The 21,426-nt window shown below is 40.7% G+C and overlaps 1 protein-coding gene across 1 annotated transcript in view; it reads right to left on the reverse strand.

The window, feature by feature from the left end:
• Window positions 1-21,426, reverse strand: part of GRID1 (glutamate ionotropic receptor delta type subunit 1) — a gene marked incomplete at its 5' end in the record, with an annotated part of 330,056 nt that overhangs the window by 24,926 nt on the left and 283,704 nt on the right. Inside the window, 3 exons of the mRNA XM_083363340.1 lie at window positions 855-1,050; window positions 15,258-15,396; window positions 19,661-19,985. Of these exons, the coding sequence (XP_083219466.1) occupies window positions 855-1,050; window positions 15,258-15,396; window positions 19,661-19,985 (660 nt within the window). The remainder of the gene's footprint in view (window positions 1-854; window positions 1,051-15,257; window positions 15,397-19,660; window positions 19,986-21,426) is intronic.

A 21,426-nucleotide genomic window follows, 5' to 3' on the forward strand; every position in this document is an offset into this window, starting at 1 on the left:
TATAACCCCAAACCCATCAGACCAGGCCGGCTTGTTCGAATAGATAAGTTTTTAGATCACGCCGGAAGGAGCGAAGGTCGGGGGCCATCCGGAGTTCAGCCGGTAAGCAGTTCCAAAGGACTGGTGCGCCCACCGAGAACGCTCTCCCCCTGGGGGTCACCAGTCGACATTCTCTGACCGGTGGTACCCTGAGGAGGCCCTCTCTGTGGGAGTGCACTGGACGGAGGGAAGTTGACGCCGGCAGGTGCTCCCGTAGGTAATCCGGACCCATGCCATGTAGGGCTTTATATGTCATCACCAGCACCTTGAATCCCACCTGGAAGGCAACTGGAAGCCAATGCAGCTCACAGAGCAGAGGTGTAACATGGGAGTATTGGGAGACACCCAACAGAACTCACGCGGCTGCACTCTGTACCAGCTGAAGTTTCTTAGTGGTCCTCAAGGGCAGCCCCATGTAGAGAGCATTGCAGTAGTCTAAACGAGAGGTCACAAGTGCATGAGTGACTTACGCAAGGCATCCAGGTCCAGATAGGGTCACAACTGGCGCACCAGACGAACCTGGGCGAAGGCCCCTCTAGTCACAGCTCCTATATGATCTTCTAAGGAGAGCTGTGAATCTAAGAATATATCAGAAGCGTTCTAGGGGTACGGGGTACAGAAAAGTTTGGGAACCACTGATCTAGAGTAACCCCATGGTGAGACAGGTGGCAAATATATTTAACAATAACTATAATGATTAAGATCAATCTCTACTCCAATAATTAATCTCTTGACTTATTTTTTTGCACAGCATCAAAGGGGTTTGTATCATTCTTGACGAAAACATCAAAGACCGAATCCTGCATGCATCTTACCTTCCTTATACCTTCGGAAGGGTTTGCTACACAGTTATCCGCTCCGTTGTTCTTACTAATGGACTTCCACAGCTCAGCAAAAGTGCTGTCTTGCTCTAAAGGGTTGGTGCCTTTCGCTCTGAAGTACTCGTAAACGGCTGAGTCTCTGACTGTCCCATAAGAGACATCCATTTGCTTGGAAAGGTCCTGAAATGTTCTGAAATGCAAGAGGAATCGAAGAATTATTGGAAGGAGGGAAGAGACGTTGGTTTTATGGGCTGATTAAAAAAAAGGTTTCTGGTTTTCTGCAGGAAGAAAATATCAAAACTCCTATAATCGATAATTCCACTCGTTTTCATTTGATCCCCCCCATTTTTTTCTAATTAAAAGAAATGTTTTCCTGTCTTCTTGTTGGGGAAGAAGACAGGGCAACCACGAGAAAATTGTAGTGATCAGAGGCTGCACTCAACCATTTGGGAAGGGAAGATGGCAAGGGTCTACCTCAATGAAGATAATTTTTCAAGTTCTCCTATGTGACACATTGTCTTTGTGTATAGATGTTTGTGTATGTGTTGGTTTAATGTGACAAGCCTGCTGCAAAATATAGTTTCGTTCGTTTATTACTTGTTTATTTTTATTCGTATCCCGCTTTTATTATTTTTTACAAATAACTGAAAAGCAGTGAACATATCCAACACACATATCCCCACAACAGCAAAACTGTGCATTGCACTCTTTTTATTTATTTATTTGTATCCTGCCTTTGTAGGGACGTGGTGGCTCAGTGGGTTAGGACGCTGAGCTTGTCGATCAGTTTGGCGGGTTGAATCCCGAGTGCCGCATAACAGAGTAAGCGCCTGTTACTCATCCCAGCTTCTGCCAACCTAGCAGTTCAAAAGCACGTAAAAAAAATGCAAGTAGAAAAATAGGGACCACTACGGTGGGAAGGTAACAGCGTTCCATGTGCCTTTGGCGTCCAGTCATGCCGGCCACATGACCACGGAGATGTCCTCAGACAAGCGCTGGCTCTTCAGCTTTGAAACGGAGATGAGCACCGGCCCCTAGAGTCGGAAACGACTAGCACACATGTGTGGGGAACCTTTACCTTACCTTTACCTTTGTGTATAGATGTTTGTGTATGTGTTGGTTTAATGTGACAAGCCTGCTGCAAAATATAGTTTCGTTCGTTTATTACTTGTTTATTTTTATTTGTATCCCGCTTTTATTATTTTTTACAAATAACTCAAAAGCAGTGAACATACCCAACACATATATCCCCACAACAGCAAAACTGTGTGTTGCACTCTTTATTTATTCATTTGTATCCTGCCTTTATTATTATTATTATTTTACAAATAACTCAAACCAATGAACATGTCCCAAACCCCTTCCTCCTCCTATTTGCTCCACAACAACAGCCCTGTGAAGTGAATTTCACCGAGAGAGGGACTGGCTTTTGCACATAAGGTGGGACTAGAACTCATGATCCCTCACTTTCTAGCCTGGGACCTTCACCACTAGAGCCAAACTCGCTGTAGTTTTGCTAGATTTCCTGGACCAAAGAAGTAGGCAAGTGTACCAGCACTTTTAAGTAATTATGGTCAAAAAAGATCAGACTGGAAAAGAGAGAGAGAGAGAGAGAGAGAGAGAGAGAGAGAGAGAGAGAGAGAGAGAGAGAGAGAGAGAGAGAGAGAAAGAGAGAAAGAGAGAGAGAGAGAGAGAGAGAGAGAGAGAGAGAGAGAGAGAGAGAGAGAGAGAGAGAGAGAGAGAGAGAAAGGATCAGGGTTAGCTATGGAAAAGGTGTCCACAGGTTTCCTATGCCTGAGGTAGGATCTCCTGTTGTATATAACTGAGTAATTTGGAGATTTAATCTCCGCAGCTGCGTGGGGCTAGGTTTTCTTTTTGTATTTTATTATTAGGCAATTTAAAGAAGATATATAAACATCAAAAAGGAAAGTAGAATATAAAAAGTAAAGCACAGCAAAGGATTTCAAATGAGATGGAAATTATAATTTTTCCACTATATCATTAGTTAAGGATGAATCACTGAATATATTTTATCATTGTGGAGACTGAAAATTGCTATTAAGCTCTACGATAAGCATGAATATCCACACTTGTAGTCAGCACACTATAACTAACTGCATGGTATGATAAGAACAGTAAATTCAACCCATATTATTGAGATTTAAACATCCCATAAAATTGAAATATGTACTCTGTGCATGGAGAAAGCCAATTTTTTTGATGTGGTACAAATGTATGTATTAACTTGTAGTCTAAGAAAGGTTTCCATTCTTAGTTTAGTGTAAGTTGAATTCTATGTCATATTTACTTTTAAGATAGGAAATTATTTTAGACATAGAATTATACACCTACAACTTAATTTAGTAGGGGTCAAACAGTCTTTCCAGCAAAAAGCATACAATATTCTTGCATTAGTGAACCTATTCAAAGCAAATTCAGTGTACCTTGAACAGTTAGATCAGACATGTCAAACACAAGGCCCGGGGGTCAGATCTGGCCCGCGAAGTGGTTTCATGTGGCCCATGAAGCCATCCTGGAAACAGTGAGGGAATGGCCCCCACTGCCTTGGCCCTGGCCCAGAGACCCTCCTATCTGTCACACTCCTGCCCAGGCCCCCATAGGCAACCTTGATGCGAACGATGTAGAGCTGGTCATGCCCACCCAGTAGGCCATACACACTCTAGCCACGCCCACCCAGTAGGCCACGCCCACCCTGGCCATACCCACCTGGCAACGTGAGGGCAACCACAATGCTGATGTGGCCCTCAATGAATTTGAGTTTGACACCCCTGAGTTAGATGGTTTAATGAAGTTTAATAAAAATACTAAAGGCAAGACAAGAAACAATGGATGGAAACTAACCAAAGAGAGAAGCAACGTAGAACTAAGGAGAAACTTCCTGACAGTTAGGACAATTAATTAGTGGAACAACCTGCCTCCAGAAGCTGTGAATGCTCCAAAACTGGAAGTCTTTAAGAAGAGATTGGGTAGCCATTTGTCTGAAACGGTATACAGGGTTGGACTAATGACCTCCATGGTCCCTTCCTATTATTATTATTATTATTATTATTATTATTATTATTATTATTATTATTATTATTATTATTAATTATTATTATTGGAATTCAGTACGAAAGAATGACCCTAACTTGTTCATTCTACTTCCAGCAATTTTTAGAGAATGAACTGTCCATTTTAGCAATCAGGATTTGAGCAATATATCGATGATTAAAACATTTTATACTAAGTATAACCTTTGGAGTACACTGAATGTTGTTTCACTGAAATTCCCACGGCTGCATATCTACCGTATTACTGAATTCAGATTTTGCATCCACTTGACTTACTCATTTTTTGAATGGTCTTTCCCCAGCAGTTAATAAAGGCCCAGTCGATATTCTGGGCCTTGTGTTTTATAAGTTTACAAATTCACTCGAGTCTCTAAGTACTTCCTCTTGTTTCTGCAGTTCTTTTCATATTATTCTGTTTACTATTTTCACACTAATGAAGCCACCCCTGGGTTATGTGTTTCTCTTTTGATTTAGAAAGAATCAATAAGGTCACTTGTATATCCAGAGTCTTAGATGTTTGTCAAGGACTCTCAGCCCTATGACATGACAAATCAGGTGCATGATTATTTAATTTAATTTAATTTATTAATATTTCTATACCGCCCTTCTCCCTGAGGACTCAGGGCGGTGTACAGGGCAAGAATAAAACACAGAAATGTACAAAAATTAAAAGATAATTAAATGCATGCCCAATTAAAATACAATTGATACATAGTAAAAACCCCAATAAAAATGATAAAAAACCCCACCAATCCCCCCTCAGGCCAGGCCGGCTTGCTCGAACAAGTATGTTTTCAGATCGCGGCGAAAGGAGCGCAGATCGGGCGCCGTCCGGAGCTCAACCGGTAACTGGTTCCATAGCTCCGGGGTGCCCACAGAGAAGGATCTCCCCCTGGGGGCCACGAGACGGCATTCTCTGACCGGTGGCACCCTGAGGAGGCCCTCTCTGTGGGAACGCACAGGGCGCAGGGAGCTTGTTGCCGGCAGCAGATGTTCCCTGAGGTACTCCGGCCCCATGCCATGGAGGGCTTTGAACACCATTACTAGCACCTTGAATCTCACCCGGAAGGCAACTGGCAACCAATGCAGCTCACGGAGCAGAGGTGTAACATGGGAGTATCGGGAGACTCCCAACACAACTCTCGCGGCTGCATTCTGTACCAGTTGGAGCCTCCGGGTGGTCCTCAAGGGAAGCCCCATGTAGAGAGCGTTGCAGTAGTCTAGACGAGAGGTCACGAGCGCGTGAGTGACCGTGCATAAATCATCCCGGCTTAGATAGGGCCGCAACTGGCGCACCAGGCGAACCTGGGCGAAAGCCCCCCTAGTCACAGCCACCATGTGATCTTCCAAGGTAAGCCGCGAATCTAGGAGGACTCCCAAGTTGCGAGCCCTATCTACGGGGGGTAATAATTCAATAATTATGTCACTAAGCCTATGTTCCCATCCTTTGTAACCAGATGTATCGTCCTTTCTCCTCCTTCTCTTTCTTTTCTCTTCCTCCTCTTCTTCTTATTCCTCCTCTTCCTTCCTTACTCCTCTTCCCCCTGCCCCCTCCTCTTCTTTCTCTTCCTCCTCCTCTTCCTCCTGTTCTTTCTCTTCTCCTCCCCCCTCCCTCCTCCTCTGGCACACCAGCCACCAATTGGCACCTTTGTTAGAGTCCTGCTTCCATTTACAGCCACGTTTAATAAAGAACAAGGGAGGGATACTTGGAAAATGCCTCAGAGAAATACAAAAAAAGACATACTCTACCAAAGCAGCATTTACAAAAGTACGCTCTCTCTTCTTGTCTCTATGAACACCAATGTGAAATGCATTCCAATATCTGTACATTCTTCTCTCTCTCTCTCTCTCTCTCTCTCTCTCTCTCTCTCTCTCTCTCTCTCTCTCTCTCTCTCTCTCTCTCTCTCTCTCTCTCTCTCTCTTTTGCAAGATGCTAGGCGGTGTTTTCATCATGAAGTCACCTTGGTAATTATTGTTCACTAATTGCATACAATTAGAGCAAACCAACATCTTGGGGTAATACACAGATGGGCAGAAAAGCTGTCAGAATGGGAGACCAAACCGTCTCACCCTTTTCTATCATCTCCTATCTCATGTCCTACAACATTAGCAAAGAGGCAGATCTCCAACGAATGTGAAAGATCGGCACGAATTAAACAGCCGAACTTAAGACGGGAAATTGTTATGCATTCTTACCATGCCAGCCTCTGCTCAACGAAATATATAATTGCCATGGAACGCCAGTAGGAGTTCACCTTCATCCTGCACCTTTGAAAGATTAATTTTCTCCCCTTATATTGATATTTATTCCTTCTTCTTTGGTGGCTACTAAAGCTGGATTCATCTCATTAACTCATTAAATCAGTAAATAAATGCATTTGTTAAATAAACACTACATATGTTCATTTTTTCTTCTCCCTTCTTACTTCCTAATTGTGTTTATTTTTCTGTATTATAAGCCAACCTGAGAATCAGGTGGAATAGATGGATGGGATCTAGAAATAGCTTTCCTTTCTGTTCATCTTTGCCACTCGTTCATCTTTCTCATGAAATAACAACATCGGAAAAACTTCACAGTAATTAATCCCGTCTCACCTGCCCAAACACAGGTTTCCTGGAAATCTATCAACTATAATTACTGCAACAAAACTCCTCCAGCCTTTCAGTGCCATCAGGATTAGGACTGGAATGCAGATCCTGAATTATGGCTGCTTCAAATTAACAGGATTTCTTTTGTTACAGAAAAGGCGCAATTAAATTTTCTACTTCCACAAAACAAGAGGCACAAGCTTCGCCACGTTACATTTTACTGAAATAAGTCATATCAGTGAGCCTGACGTAATATAAGCTGCAGGTGAGGAATTAAAAGGCGATGAATTAAGAGTAAAATTTTCATATCCACTCATTTTGTCACTGGAGATTTCCTCCTTCTGGCTCATGCACTAACCAATAAACTCCCATTAAGCAACATATCATTTATTTGTCCTGGTTCTAATCGAATTCAAGTTTCTTGGCGTATTTTAAGCAAGTTCTACTCTTTAAAGTAGTGTCCATTCTTTTGCCTCATTCTTACTGTGCTGGATTCTCAGTCCTGGGTCCCATCATCTCAATAACAAAAAAGGTAGATAAGCAGAAAGAAGGTGGAGGAAGATCAGGCTGATATCCACAATATTTGCAAGATGATGTTGCCGCAGTAGTTGAAGCACCATTTATTCAACCTTCATTAGCTCTCCTTCCATTGAAGGACTGTTGCTGAAGCCTAACTTAGCAGCATATGAAGAAGAATCTTCTCTAAAAGAGCTATGAACATAGCATGGCAACTCACCTCTCACAGTGCAAGCCATGCCAGTTCTTTGTCATTTTCAAAAACCAGGCCAAAAAATTCTAATACAGAGATTAAAACAAAGCCATAGTTATAAGCAATACCAACGCTAGCACTGTTCCAACATCTCAGGGGCTGCCCCAAAGAAGAGGGGGTCAAGCTATTCTCCAAAGCACCTGAAGGTAGGACAAGAAGCAACAGATGGAAACTAGTCAAGGAGAGAAGCAACCTAGAACTAAGGAGAAATTTTCTGACAGTTAGAACAATTAACCAGTGGAACAACCTGCCTCCAGAAGTGGTGAATGCTCCAACACTGGAAGTTTTTAAGAGGAGACTGGACAGACACTTGTCTGAAATGGTATTGGCTCTCCTGTTTGAGCAGGGGGTTGGACTAAAAGATCTCCAAAGCCCCTTCCAACTCTGTTATTCTGTTAACTAGCTGAAAAACTCTTGGGGAAAGCCAATATATTTAGAAAAATGTTTTTTTTTTGAAGCAGGTCTTCCCAAAGAACAAATGTTGTCACTGAAGCCCAAATGAGCTACAACTTTTGATGCCTACCTTAAAAGGCTGTTGTCCCCACAAGCTCCTGCATTAAGTCAATAGTTCATCTACTGCACTACTAATAGTTCATTAATATTCTCCTAGTCTAACATCATGTTCATTAGTATTGTAATGGTTCAGAAAGGAGACAACAACCAGACCATTTGACAAGTGGAGTGGCAACTTCATCTTTCGTTACATTTTGCTTATACCAAGTATCCTTGTGTACAATGAGGAATAAAATACACAAAAGGCCCTGTGAAATGATCCATCTGGCAGTGGGTAAAAGTGCAGTTTGGCACGGCTTCTAAATTAAGGCAGAAACTTGCACTGCGGACATAAACTCCATAAGCACTCCTAAAAGTTAATCCACAGAGGCTTCAAGAAACACTGGAATCTTTAATTTCAAGTTCTAACACTAAGTTTCTATTAACAGTCACATTTGCAAATTAGTCTGTTCTGCAGAACTGGGAATACTTTACCATACCCTAGTTTTATGGAGAGCTTTACTGCTGACATTATGGAGCTGCAATATTTCTAAAAATGCTGAAATGTTTCTGTTATTCTTGGCATATGTCACAAAAGAGGCAAAGCATAAATGGAGTCTTTAATGGCAAGGGAACCAGTCAATCCTGCTGTGATCCTGATAAAACATCTTTTTTTTCCTATTCTTTTACTATTTAACAGGAAGGACTGCCTACTATTTAAAGGAAGATGTCTAGCCATTTTGTTTGATTGATGGCAGGGATAAGTAGATAGGTAGCTAGCTACTGTAGATAAGAGAGAGAGAGAGAGGGACGGAGACAGAGATACACAGAATGAGAGAGACAGAAAGACAGATGATAGATAATTTTGTATTACTTGGGCTAAAGCATAGAAGAGGAAGGAGAGTATCAATTCACAAAATAAAATTCTGAAATAGGTTAAAGGATTAGGCAAAATAGGTGATAACGCCAATGCTATTTACACAATTAATACTACGCTGTCTTTTAGGATACACAATCGCGTGTCTCCATACTTTTTGCCCATGCCACTAAGCCATTCTATGAAAAGATATGGGACCTGCTGAAATTCTTGGAATGAACAATGCAGGCCACTAGTTTTGCAAATTTCCATTTGGAGCGTTGTTAGTTTTAGATCATTCCTTCCTTCCTTCCTTCCTTCCTTCCTTCCTTCCTTCCTTCCTTCCTTCCTTCCTTCCTTCCTTCCTTCCAAGTCACAAAACAGGAGTACCTTTAAAATGTTTCCTGCTAGTATTATAAGTATTATCCATAGTAAATTTCTAGCTATAATAAACAAGAATGGGCAGGAAATAAATAAGTGTACTTTGATATCCCTAAATACTTGAACTGGCACAGATATACTGTACACTGAACACTTAACATCTGATTTAAAAAGCACCTATTTAATGCAAAAAAAAATTGTGTTGCATGTGAAACTTAAGATACCACTCATGTGGACTGACACTTGAAACTACTGACTTTTACATTTATTTATGTAAGCCCTAGTGTAAATACTTTGAAATGCAGCTTTCAATATTCTTGAAAGCAGCCCGTAGGATGATCTCTACTGAAGTTAAACCATTTCTTGAAAATCAGCATCTCAAGTAAGAATTGAACAAAATAAAGAGAATGCTATCTCTTCACCCTTCTAATATATGTGCTTCATGCACAATAATGCCAAGAAATGAAACTAAAGGAATCAAAAGTCAACCAACAGGAAATAAATTGCAAAAAAAATGCATTTGCAACCTTGACCTGAGCTTTGATGGATGAGCAGAGAAATAGTCTATATGTGCAATCAAAGCACAAACTTTTCTAGTTAGGAAAATGGAGCCATTTCTTCATGGGATTCAGAATTAATTAATTTAGTGTATGCTTCTTCAGAAAAGAATTGACCTTGGCCACAGGGCATGAATGAGAGCGTTATTAAGAGAGGCCTTAAAGAAAGATTATCCAGTCCTAAGAAAGAGAAGAAAAGACACGCAAAATAATGATTTTGTTTAGGATAAGATGGAACGGAGAGAAACTTGGACAAGCTGATAATTATTTTTGATGGCTAAGGGCAATAGGATAGAAGACAGACAATGATATAATGTTCATAATAAGGGGGAAAGGTGAAATTTCTGAGCCATTTTTGTTTATTTCAAAGATGTTCTTGAGATATTCCTCGAGACCCAAAATTGTCCAGTAAGTTAAACTTGAGTACAGAATAGAGAGAAAGTTTTGTTACCCTAGATCTGGCAATGTTTTGTTTCCCTTAGTGGAAAACAAAAATGGAGAATGACCTAAAATGTCAGAAAAGTAACAATTGAATTTTGGCTGGACCCAGGAAAAGAAATAGAAATTTTTCATTCTCCCTCATCCATGAAATGGCTCTGCCCAATTATCTAGTTATGCCTTTACTTGAGCAAGAAAACATGCTCATTAAAGCAAAATATTTAATTCTTGCAATGCAATTAAAGAAAAAAAAACCTGCATCCAGATTTCAAATAAAATTCAGTCCCAGAAGTAGTTTTCAGTTACTGTATGTAAATTAAATATATTCCAAAGTTAGCATGAAAGCTATTTTGTCCAAATCAGAAATATCTAACAATTGACACATCTTCTTATTTAAAATAAAAACAAAAAAATTACTTTGATTATGTATGCAGATTTGTCTTCTGCCTACTCTATTCTCATTTCTTCAATCACTCAGCTTCAGAAACCTCATTTATTAATGCATTAATAACAGAGGATTTTTATATATTTTTTAAAAAGGAAAGCTAATGCATTTGATTTATATTCAGCACCTAACTGGACTGGCAAAGATCTGTGCAGTACTCTAGTTTTTAAAAGCTGGCTCAACTTTTGTCCATTGGTGGTTAGTTCCTTTAATCTACTTGATCTGCCTCATATTATTTGACTGTTATAACCATTATCGTAAATTTTATATAGAATGTGTAAGAGAGAAGATGACCAATCGAGACAATTTGCTGTGCTCTGTAGGAACCGGAGTCAAACAATCATCACTCCAATTTTAGGAACAAGATCCTGCAGTTTCTCTAGAGAACATCCCATAAAGACATCTAGAAAAGAAATAGGGATATTGCACTATGTATGGTGTATGTGTGTGTGTGTGTGTGTGTGTGTGCATAATGTGGTGTGATGCTCTACAAATCTGCTGAGAAACACAGAATTTCTCTGGGAAAGTCCTCATCAGCCTGGTATTATGCACAAGGTAATGGTAAAGGTAAAGGTTCCCCCGCACATGCGTGCTAGTCGTTTCCGACTCTAGGGGCCGGTGCTCATCTCCGTTTCAAAGCCGAAGAGCCAGCGCTTGTCCGAGGACGTCTCCGTAGTCATGTGGCCAGCATGACTAGACACCAAAGGCGCACGGAACGCTGTTACCTTCCCACCGTAGTGGTCCCTATTTTTCTACTTGCATTTTTACGTGCTTTCGAACTGCTAGGTTGGCAGAAGCTGGGACGAGTAACAGGCGCTCACTCTGCTAGGCGGCACTCGGGATTCGACCCGCCAAACTGCCGACCTTCTGATCGACAAGCTCAGCATCCTAACCCACTGAGCCACCATGTCCCTTTGGTAACACTAGCTTTAATTTCATTTTTATTTCTCCTGTCCTGAAAACTGAAAAATGTTGGTGCTCTGAAACCAGAACTGGCAGAGGGCTTTCTCTCTGTCAGTCCCATTAATCTTAGGGCAGAAATGTTTTAGTAAAAAAAAAAATCCTTTCAGAGCTCTTGAATCTGACAGAAGGTGCTTCAGGGTGATTCTGATGCAGATGTTCTCCTGCCTTTTACTTAGCTCAGAGAAACATTTGACAATTCAAGAAGGCAACAGGAAATGGAAAAGTAGATGGAGGAGATAATTCCTTGCTAGAATGGGGGATGTGGGTTCTAGGGACCTGATGCAAAAACACATCTACTTTCACAAATTGTGAGGGACCTGAGATGTAGGCAACATTTGCTAATCTACTTTATAAGGTGGGAAAGCCCTTTTGTTGTCCCAAAGACATATCCAGCTGTAAGTCAGGATTATTGGTGTCAAGTATCTGACACACAGTGGGTTTTTTGCTTAGCCTTACTTTTCCCACAGTTAAGAACACATACATCAATGGTGTTTCAAAAACATTGGGAAAATATTTCTCAGAGCTAACTTACCCATAACTGTAAGGATCTATCTATCTATCTATCTATCTATCTATCTATCTATCTATCTATCTATCTATCTACCTACCTACCTATCCATCCATCCAACCAACCATTTTCTATTTATCTAACTGAATGCCATCCAATTGCCTGTGACTCTGAGGAGCTTACCACAAGTAAATAAAGGAAATATAATAACAATCGGGTTGTTTTTTTAAAAAAAATAATATTAATATTATTGAATGTGAATGAAGCTGTCAAGACTAGTCCAACAGAAATATTAGTTCAAACAAACCAGCTAATGTATGCAGTAGCGTATGTTACTACTGAAGAATTGGGTTTGAAAATTGGAAAGAATAAAGCAATGAAGAAGGGAAAACTAAAAATGGAAAATCCACCTGGAGTTTAAAAATAAAGAAAATTCGATTGGATTTACGTAATGTGAAGAATTTGAGGCAAGGAAACCTTAAAAAAAAATAACAGAGCTAACCTGACAACAAGATATGACCTGGAAAACAAGGACATTGCAGTTGTGGTTGAAGAGCTGAAACGAAGAGTTGTAACTATTGCAGAGAAAATAAGGTGATATGATAACTGAATCAAACAGTTCCAGCAAAATTCACAATTTCTAGTGAACCAGCATTGTTTCCATAAGACTCTTGAAAGTGAACATGGTGCTATTACAAGTGAAAAATCTAACCCAGAAAATACCTTGAGATTTTGAAAGAACTTGTGGGAAAACAGAAGAGAAGCACAATGGGCATGCAAATTGGATCAAACAGGTGGGAAGCTCTGTAAAAGTGATTAGAATGCAAGATGTTCACAGCACAAAAGAAATCATGCAAAAACTAGCAAAGAAGGTCAAGAACCGGAGTGCCTGTAGTTTAGATGAGTTGCATGGATTCTGGTTGAAATCACTAACAAGTCTGCATGCAAGATTAGCAAACCAGATGAATCAGGTTCTGGAAACACCAGAAAGTGAAAAATGGCTAACAACTGGAAGAACTTTTTTTGATTCAGGAGGATGCAGAAAAGAGAAACAAACCTGAAAATTACAGGCCAGTCACTTGCCTGCCCAAAAACATACAAATTTACTTGCATGCATTACTGCAAAACAAATTTATGGATATATAGAAAACAAGAAGAGCAAAAAGGGTACTGCAAAATTTCAGGTCGTTGGTTAGGATTTGAACTATTAAGTTTTTACCAGTAACCCTAATAAACACCTGCCTATCTTAGAACCTTGGAAAGGGCTTGTTAGGTGGACAAAAATACTAAAGCTGATCTTAAAGTAACCAACCAAAATGCAGTCTGAACAGTGGACACAACAATACCAGGAGACAGCAGAACAGAAGTGCTCACCAGTTAATTCTGTTCAGCTTTTTGGAAGACCTTTAAGAACAAAATAGTGACTGAAATGCCTTTACTCCATATACTTTGTCGAAGGAAAATGCTGAAGACCAAACTATTTGGGATAGACGTTTCTTATATGATGCCATCCTTTCTACTTTCTTTTTAAAACATTATTATTATATTCTTAGGGACGCGGTGGCTCAGTGGGTCGGGACACTGAGCTTGTCGATCTGAAGGTCAGCAGTTTGGCGGGTCGAATCCCGAGTGCCGCGTAGCAGAGTGAGCGCCTGTTACTCGTCCCAGCTTCGGCCAACCTAGCAGTTCGAAAGCAGGTAAAAATGCAAGTAGAAAAATAGGGACCACTCCAGTGGGAAGGTAACAGCGTTCCGTGCGCCTTTGGCGTCTAGTCGTGCCGGCCACATGACCACGGAGACGTCCTCGGACAAGCGCTGGCTCTTCGGCTTTGAAACGGAGATGAGCACCGGCCCCTAGAGTCGGAAACGACTAGCACACATGTGCGGGGGAACCTTTACCTTTACCTTTATTATATTCTTATCTTATGTGTTTATGTTACTTTAGTGGTTCTTCTCCACTAAAGCTTATGCTTTAGCGTCAGTTGTCAATAGAACTGGTTTCAGTCAGAAGGTTTAACTTTTCTTCATCCTTTACATAAGTCATTAAGAGTCACTGGGTTGTGTTGGGGTAGAAGTTTGATAAATAAATAACTAACATTAATATTTCATCTAGCGTGCAAAGAGTAGAAAATTATTACTTGCCCCTTCTAAATGATGAGCTGGCTTTTGCCTATGTAGATGTATCAGTGCTAACTAAAAGGGTTTTAGAGCACAAAAACTGCCTGCTAGTAGAATTTGTAATTGTTTCAGCCAGTGGTGGGATTCAAATATGTGAATGACCAGTTCTCTGTGTGGATCCTGCTTCAGGAAGTCCATTCTGGGCCCGGGCCAAAAAAAAAAATAGCTAACGGTTCAGCGAACTGGCTGAATCCCACCACTGGTTTCAGCCCAAGAGAACTCCTCTGTGGAAAGCATCATTTTACTAGCCTACCACAGCAACCATCTCTCCTCTCTCTTCTTTTAGTAACACCCCTCTGTGCAGCCCAAGCAAACTCCCATCCCATGGCAGCAAGGTCCTTACCTAGTATGTGAAATAATGTGCAAGTAATTTATGTGAAACGACAAGCCAAACTGAGATTTTCTAAACACCTGCCACAAACATTTAAGGCCAGATATTGAGCACTGTATTTTTGTTGTCGTAACAAGACTGTACAATGGCAGCCATATGGTGGATCAGCCTCTCAAGTGCACAAACAAACAGCCTTCAATTCATTGTAGCCTTCCACTTGGCTACAACGTCTGCAGGACTTGGGTTTGGCTAGTCTAAAGAAAAGAAGGAATAGGGGGTGACACGGTAGCAGTATTGCAGTATTTGAGGGGTTGCCACAAAGAAGAGGGGATCACGTTATTCTCCAAAGCACCAGAGGGCAGGACAAGAAAAAAAATGGATGGAAACTGATCAAAGAGAGAAGCAACCTGGAATTAAGGAGAAACTTCCTGACAGTGAGGACAATTAACCAGTGGAACAGCTTGCCTCCAGAAATTGTGGGTGCTCCATCACTGGTGGTTCTTAAGAAGAGACTGGACAGTCACTTGTCTGAGACAGTATAGGTTTTCCTGCTTGAGCAGGGGGCTGGACTAGAAGACCTCCAAGGTTGCAGCTCGACTCTATTCTAAAATAATGTTAGAAATCAACTCTGGCAACCCTGCTCTAGATTACAGAAAGGAGATGGGCAGGACTTCTTGATTGCAAAGGAAGGATCTCTGTAATCCCTCTCTGTGACTCTAATATGCTATCCCCCAAAGCTTGTGAAGCATATTGCCTCCTGTTGGATACTCTTTTCTTTAAAAATCAGATTTTGGATAATAGAACGGGAAAAGACTCTTACCGAATTGGATTGTCCATCCTATTGACAGTAAGAAATGCCGCTAGGTTTGCTGTATAAGATGAACATACAATAAGAGTGAAGAGCCACCAACTCCCCATTACAATCCGCATCGCCATGGAATTGACTGTAGACTCACCACCTAAGCAAAGGGAAAAAAAAAAGATAGAAAAGAATCTTTGGAAGCCCATATCTAAAGAACTGGTTTTTTCTTTGTTTTGTTTTGTTTTTTAAAAAATGGTCCAGGCTCTTTTATACCATCTCTTAATTACTCTCTCTGATCTATTTGCTTCTTTAAAAGCAACCTGTCATTTGCTATGCTGTGCTCCTCTGACACATTGCCCCAAACTATCTAATTTAGCATCTTGAGCAAATCTGACCTGCAGACAACAGCTTTACGATTCTGTATTTGTTTGTTTGCTTATTATTTATTTGTTAAGTTGGCTAAATTTGCTTTTAAGTTTCATTGTAATTTATACCAAGAGAAGTTGGAACTCACTGAAAGCTCGATACCGCGTTTTTTCCCCCCTGAAACTTGCTTGATTTCCCGTCCCATTTTCAAATATCTTATCCTAAAAAGGAGGTCTAAACAATTCATTTCAGGTTCAGGCTGGCAGTTTTATCAGACTGATCACAAAGAAAATGTGTTGCTAAACAGATCTTTCCCTGTGGCATAAAAATTCTCACTTCGTGAGGATAAATGGTCATGCTTGCGTGCTAAGCAGCAAGTCAGACAGAGGTGTAACAAAAAAGTAGCTAACTCCCATACTAAAGATAATAGGGCAAATTGCGTTCAGATACATTATTTATTTTTATTATGACATAAAAAGGGTCTGTGGACTTGAAAACGATGGCCTTATCTGCTGCTGATTTTAAAATCCTTTCTTTCTTTTTTTTTAAAAAAAATATTTTAGGAATTCTTACTTGGGGGTAAAATGGTGCTTAAATTATGGTGCCTGTCCTCTAAAAGCATATTTGTTCTCCAACTGAATTTTGATTACTCCGCCGAACAGACGTATAAAGTAAATTATATTCTGCTTTATTTATTCATTTTCTGAAATGCACAAGATGACCATATCAATTGGGTAACAGGTGATATTTCTCATTAAAAGTGTGGCATTTCACTGCTTCTTAAATAAACAAATTAACAGCTTTGCAAGTTGAATTTTAAAGAGTCTGATAATGGTTAAAAGGGCGGGGGAGGGAAGAGATCCTTGAGTAGTTTTTCATCTAAGTTGTAATGCTATTCTATTTCATTTTCAATGATGTATCGTCAGTGGATCATGTTTCTGATGCCACAGGGTGAAGGTATGGTGAGACGAAGTGTGGATATGCCCACACAAGAAGGTAAGAAATATCTGCCAATTATCTTACCTCTGGTAGATGATGGTGATTATTCCAAAATAAAGTATTAGCATGGATAGGATCCTGCTGAAGAGAGACTGGCTGAGCAGGGGGGGGGAAGTCTAGCAGGGAATTAGTATGGAATCCTTATGTAGGCACAAGAAGGAAAGGTCCAATCTGCCTTGAATACCGGCGAACCTGCCAGTCTGGGAAGATTTCTGTGAAATAGGCATGAGCAATACAGTAGCTAATTGAACTCTTCATGTGTGAATCTAGTTATTCACGCCTAACGTTAATTGAAAAGGTTCAGACTCTTTTGCCTATGAAAGGATCCCAGACTAGTTCCCTGCTTGACTCCTCCCCCTGGCTTGGTCACTGTCTCTTCAACATATCCAGATTTAGATCCATAGGATTAAAAGCCCTTCCGCTCTCTGCTATCTCCAGCATCAATGTTATAGGTGCCTGTCTCTGCCTATGAATAAATACAAAAGCCCACTGGCCTGAAAACCAAGCCAAAATGACCTCCTATTTCTTACAGGTTATTTGGCAAAGTCTAGCATGCATTGGGATGGGGAAGTAGCTTTTATTTTCTCTCCTCCAGAATATACTCATAACCATCTACGAAGAGCAATAAATAAGGTCCAGTAAAGCCAATTTCAGCTGTACATCAGGGGCAAAGAGAATTAATATCTGCTTATTTGACCTCTCCCTCTGAAAATATTGGGATTGAAATGTGCTTAACTGTGCCTGGATCACTCTGGTTGTCTTACAGAAATGAAGAGTTAGTGAAATAAGGTCCAATAAACCCTGTGACATATATTGCAAGAACTGCTTGCTGAGAAATGATAAGGTGTAAAAGAAAAAGAGATTCTCAACTTATAGAGCCATATAGATATCTGCTTTTTCAAAAAAGAAATGCCTGACTAGATGAAATGTAGCTGGATCCACAAAATAATATTATGCACCTCTCAGGAAGTTTTTCTTTCTTTCTTTCTTTCTTTCTTTCTTTCTTTCTTTCTTTCTTTCTTTCTTTCTTTCTTTCTTTCTTTCTTTCTTCCTTCCTTCCTTCCTTCCTTCCTTCCTTCCTTCCTTCTTTCTTTCTTTCTTTCTTTCTTTCTTTCTTTCTTTCTTTCTTTCTTTCTTTCTTTCTTCCTTCCTTCCTTCCTTCCTTCCTTCCTTCCTTCCTTCCTTCCTTCCTTCCTTTCTCTTTCTTTCTTTCTTTCTTTCTTTCTTTCTTTCTTTCTTTCTTTCTTTCTTTCTTTCTTTCTTTCTTTCTTTCTTTCTTTCAGCAAACAGGGGATATGGCCAGTGGTGGGATTCAAATATATGAACAATCAGTTCTCTGTCTGGATGCCACTTCCAGAAATCCATTCTGGGCCCGGGCAACAACAACAAAAATTAGCTACCGGTTTTGCCAAACTGGTGCGAACTGGCTGAATCCCACCACTGGATATGGCCCTTTCTCCCGTGAAAGCAGGCATAATATTTAGATTGCAAATCACCCACAGATGTTAGGATGATCTTACATTTGGATAGCATCATATGATCATCCTAAGAACCTAGAATTAGCCACGCTACTGTTAACCCAGAAGTCAAGTTCTCCCAGTGGCCATTCAGAAGATGCTTCTTGGGTGCTTCCAAAAAAGAGACGCCATTGTTCCTCGCTAGCTGATATTTGGAGCCTGAATCTTTAAGACCAACAGCCCTTAAGAGACCTGGCTTCCATGAATTGGTCTTATTTTCTTTTAAAGCCATCCAAAGTAGTGCCCATTATCACAGGTTGTGGCAATGGATTTCACAGCACACTCATGCATTATTTGTCTGTTCCAAATTTCCTTTTAGCTAAACCGGATGGTCCTTGTCCTAGAGTTTCCCAGGTTCTGTTACATCTTTTTTTCAAATATAACATGGACACAGTATTTTGGATGTAGAGGTAGCGCAAAGCAACATCTTTCAACTGCTCAATGTTAGACTGAGGACTGTTTGTAAGTTTCCTCTAGCTTTTACTTACCACCACCGCTTCTGTACACAGAACCAGCAGTACGATCAGTTTTAACTGGATTTTATTTATTAAATTTATTTCCCCTCCCCCCCATCTCATGCTGAAACAACTCTCAGGCCACACTCCCTCAAATTAGATTTTTCCCCTCAAAAAACTATTGGCCAGCATTAACGTCTGGTTTCCACAACTTCAAAGGGTACAATCAGCATAGATCCTGTACCCGTTGGTTCTCCTGATCAACTAGATTAACTTCAGGTATGCAAACTGAGGAAACCCTATGTCACGAATTCAGTTGGATTTTGCAAGGCTATTCCCATAACCTGGAACTAGAGTTATAAAAATTGACTCAAGATACATTTAAGCTTCTCAGCCACATTCTGTGAAAATCCATGGGCACTTAACAGCATTTAAAACAAAATATTAACAAAAAACATCACCACAGAAGACAACATATTAAAAATGCAAGCATATAGCCAAATGACAATGGATTGTTTTGTTTTGTTTTTCCTGTGAGAGCATCCCCCACCTTGTATGGACTTTTAGCAGTCCTTTTTTCTGGTAAACTTGAAAGATCACTGAACTACTGCATGTGCTTCTTCAAAGCAAAAGAGAAAAAACATCCAAGGTGATAGGAACAACCACTCTAAGAATGAGATTTGACAAGCATGTCAAGATACAGAAGTGTGAAGTGTGTTTTAGGTGCTTCTGAAATCAGCTTCAAAGGCCTACTCAGACTGCCTCCCCACCCCGGAATCGCAAACCTACCCACCAAGCTAGTTGCTTGTTGGGGTTTATTTGTTCCACAGACTAAACGTCAGGTAGAGAATGACCATCAAAGTGTCCCAACGGTGCTTTTTTCCCCCAAAAGGCAACCAGACTTCTTGGTTTTATCACAGGAAGCGTTTCACTTCTCAAATCCAAAAAGCTTCTTCAGTTCAGTTGCCTTTTGGGGGGAAAAACCCCCACCTTTGGGACAACCATAACCTGGATGATTGAGAATCTCCATAGACACTCGACCATCAAGATGGTTTCTGCAGGGGGCAATTATCCAGATGAGTACCTTGTTGAACAAAGGCTCCATACACAATCCAAATGGCGCTGTGAAGTGTGGAGGAAGTACAGGGTCCGGACTGAGAAGAGTTCTGGGCTCTGACCACTTGAATTCGGTTTAGCACAAAGATGAGCACACCAACTACCGGGATCGCAGCAGCTATGCAAGTCCACACAGCAAAGTCAAAAGGCGCAAAGAGAGAGAAGATATTGATTTTCTCCTCTGGTTTCTTGATTAAAATGCCTACAGAATAATCCATGTAGCGCTTGCTGAAGTCCACCACGCTCTCCCGTTCAGGGGTGATGGTGATGGCGGAGATGGCCAGGTCAGCTCTCTGCGAAGACAAGAGAAGGAGTGGTGAAACCTCTTGCCGATTAACTCAGGCACCGGACAAAAGCAGGAGGAGGATCTGATTCTGCTGCAAAGTATACTGGGCGATTGTCCCCTTCCAGGCCTTTGCTTCAAGAATTTATGGCACAATGTGGCATGAACATAGCTTATTCTGTCAAAACTTTTAGACTCTTGGACATGAGGAAAAAGCCTCCCATGGGTCTGTCTACTTTGCTACCAGTGGGATGAAGGAATCTGCTTCAAGGGACTCTGTGATGGGGAAATAAAGAAAGGGAGCTCCTCTGAAGTCACATTTTTCCCTCTATAAGGTTCAAATTGTCTAGCACAGTGGTGGCAAACCTATCTGTGGGCACACATGCCTCGCTCTTTGGCTATGTTTTCGTGGGAAAAAGCCATTTCTCAAGCCCCTTCCTAAGCCAAAACAAGCCTCTGGAGTGAGCGTGCTGTTTTCAAATCTGACACCAGAAACAGATTAACAGATGACCTGAGTGCTGCACATGTTGCTCTCAAACTTACAAAGTATAAGCCAAGGCTAGACAAATTATCAGCATGCATACAACAGCAAAAATCACATTAATTGTTCAAAAGCATGTCAAATGCAAACTTTTATCTTTCAGTAAAAAGTTGCTTGTAATCATTGAAAGCTTTGTTATTCGTGTGTTTTTTAAGACAAAAGATGTTAACGTATGAGTTGGTTTTTTTCTAAACTAAAACCTCAGTATTCAGATTAAATTGCCCTGTTGGCACTTTGCAATACATAAGTGGTTTTTGGATTGCAGTTTGGGTCACTCAGTCTCTAAAAGGTTCTCCATCACTGGTCTAGCAGGCAGAAGGATGGTTTCTCAGTGGACAAGAAACAGGTAACATAGGAGGTAATGCCACTCATGGGCCAAATCATTGCAGTGTTCCAATATTTGAGGGGCTGCCACAAGGAAGAGGGGGTCAACCAAAGTACCTGAAGGCAGGACAAGAACAAATGGAAACCAATCAAGGAGAGAAGCAACCTAGAACTAAGGAGAAATTCCCTGACAGTTAGAACAATTAATCAGTGGAACAACCTGCCTCCAGAAGTTGTGGGTGCTCCATCCCTGGAGGCTTTCAAGAAGAGATTGGACAGCCCTTTGTGTGGAATGGTGTTGGGTCTTCTGTTTGAGCAGAGGGATAGACTAGAAGGACTCCAAAGTCCCTTCCAATTCTCTCTATTATGTTAGTCTCTCTATTATGTTAGTGGTCAGTCATTCCTCCTTCCCTATTTGCTATGTTCTTCTAAAGCTGGCCTGACGCAATTCTAAACTTGAAAGACTTATTTCAGAAATGCTACAGGCTCCATAATGCAGGAAGGCGAAATCATTTCTGACCTTCTTTTCTTTGCTTTTCTTTTTTTTTTCCATTCTGAGATGAAATGATTTAGCTATTAAAAGCCA

This window comes from Vipera ursinii, assembly GCF_947247035.1.
Source record: "Vipera ursinii genome assembly, chromosome: 5".
In the NCBI taxonomy this organism is placed as follows: domain Eukaryota; kingdom Metazoa; phylum Chordata; class Lepidosauria; order Squamata; family Viperidae; genus Vipera; species Vipera ursinii.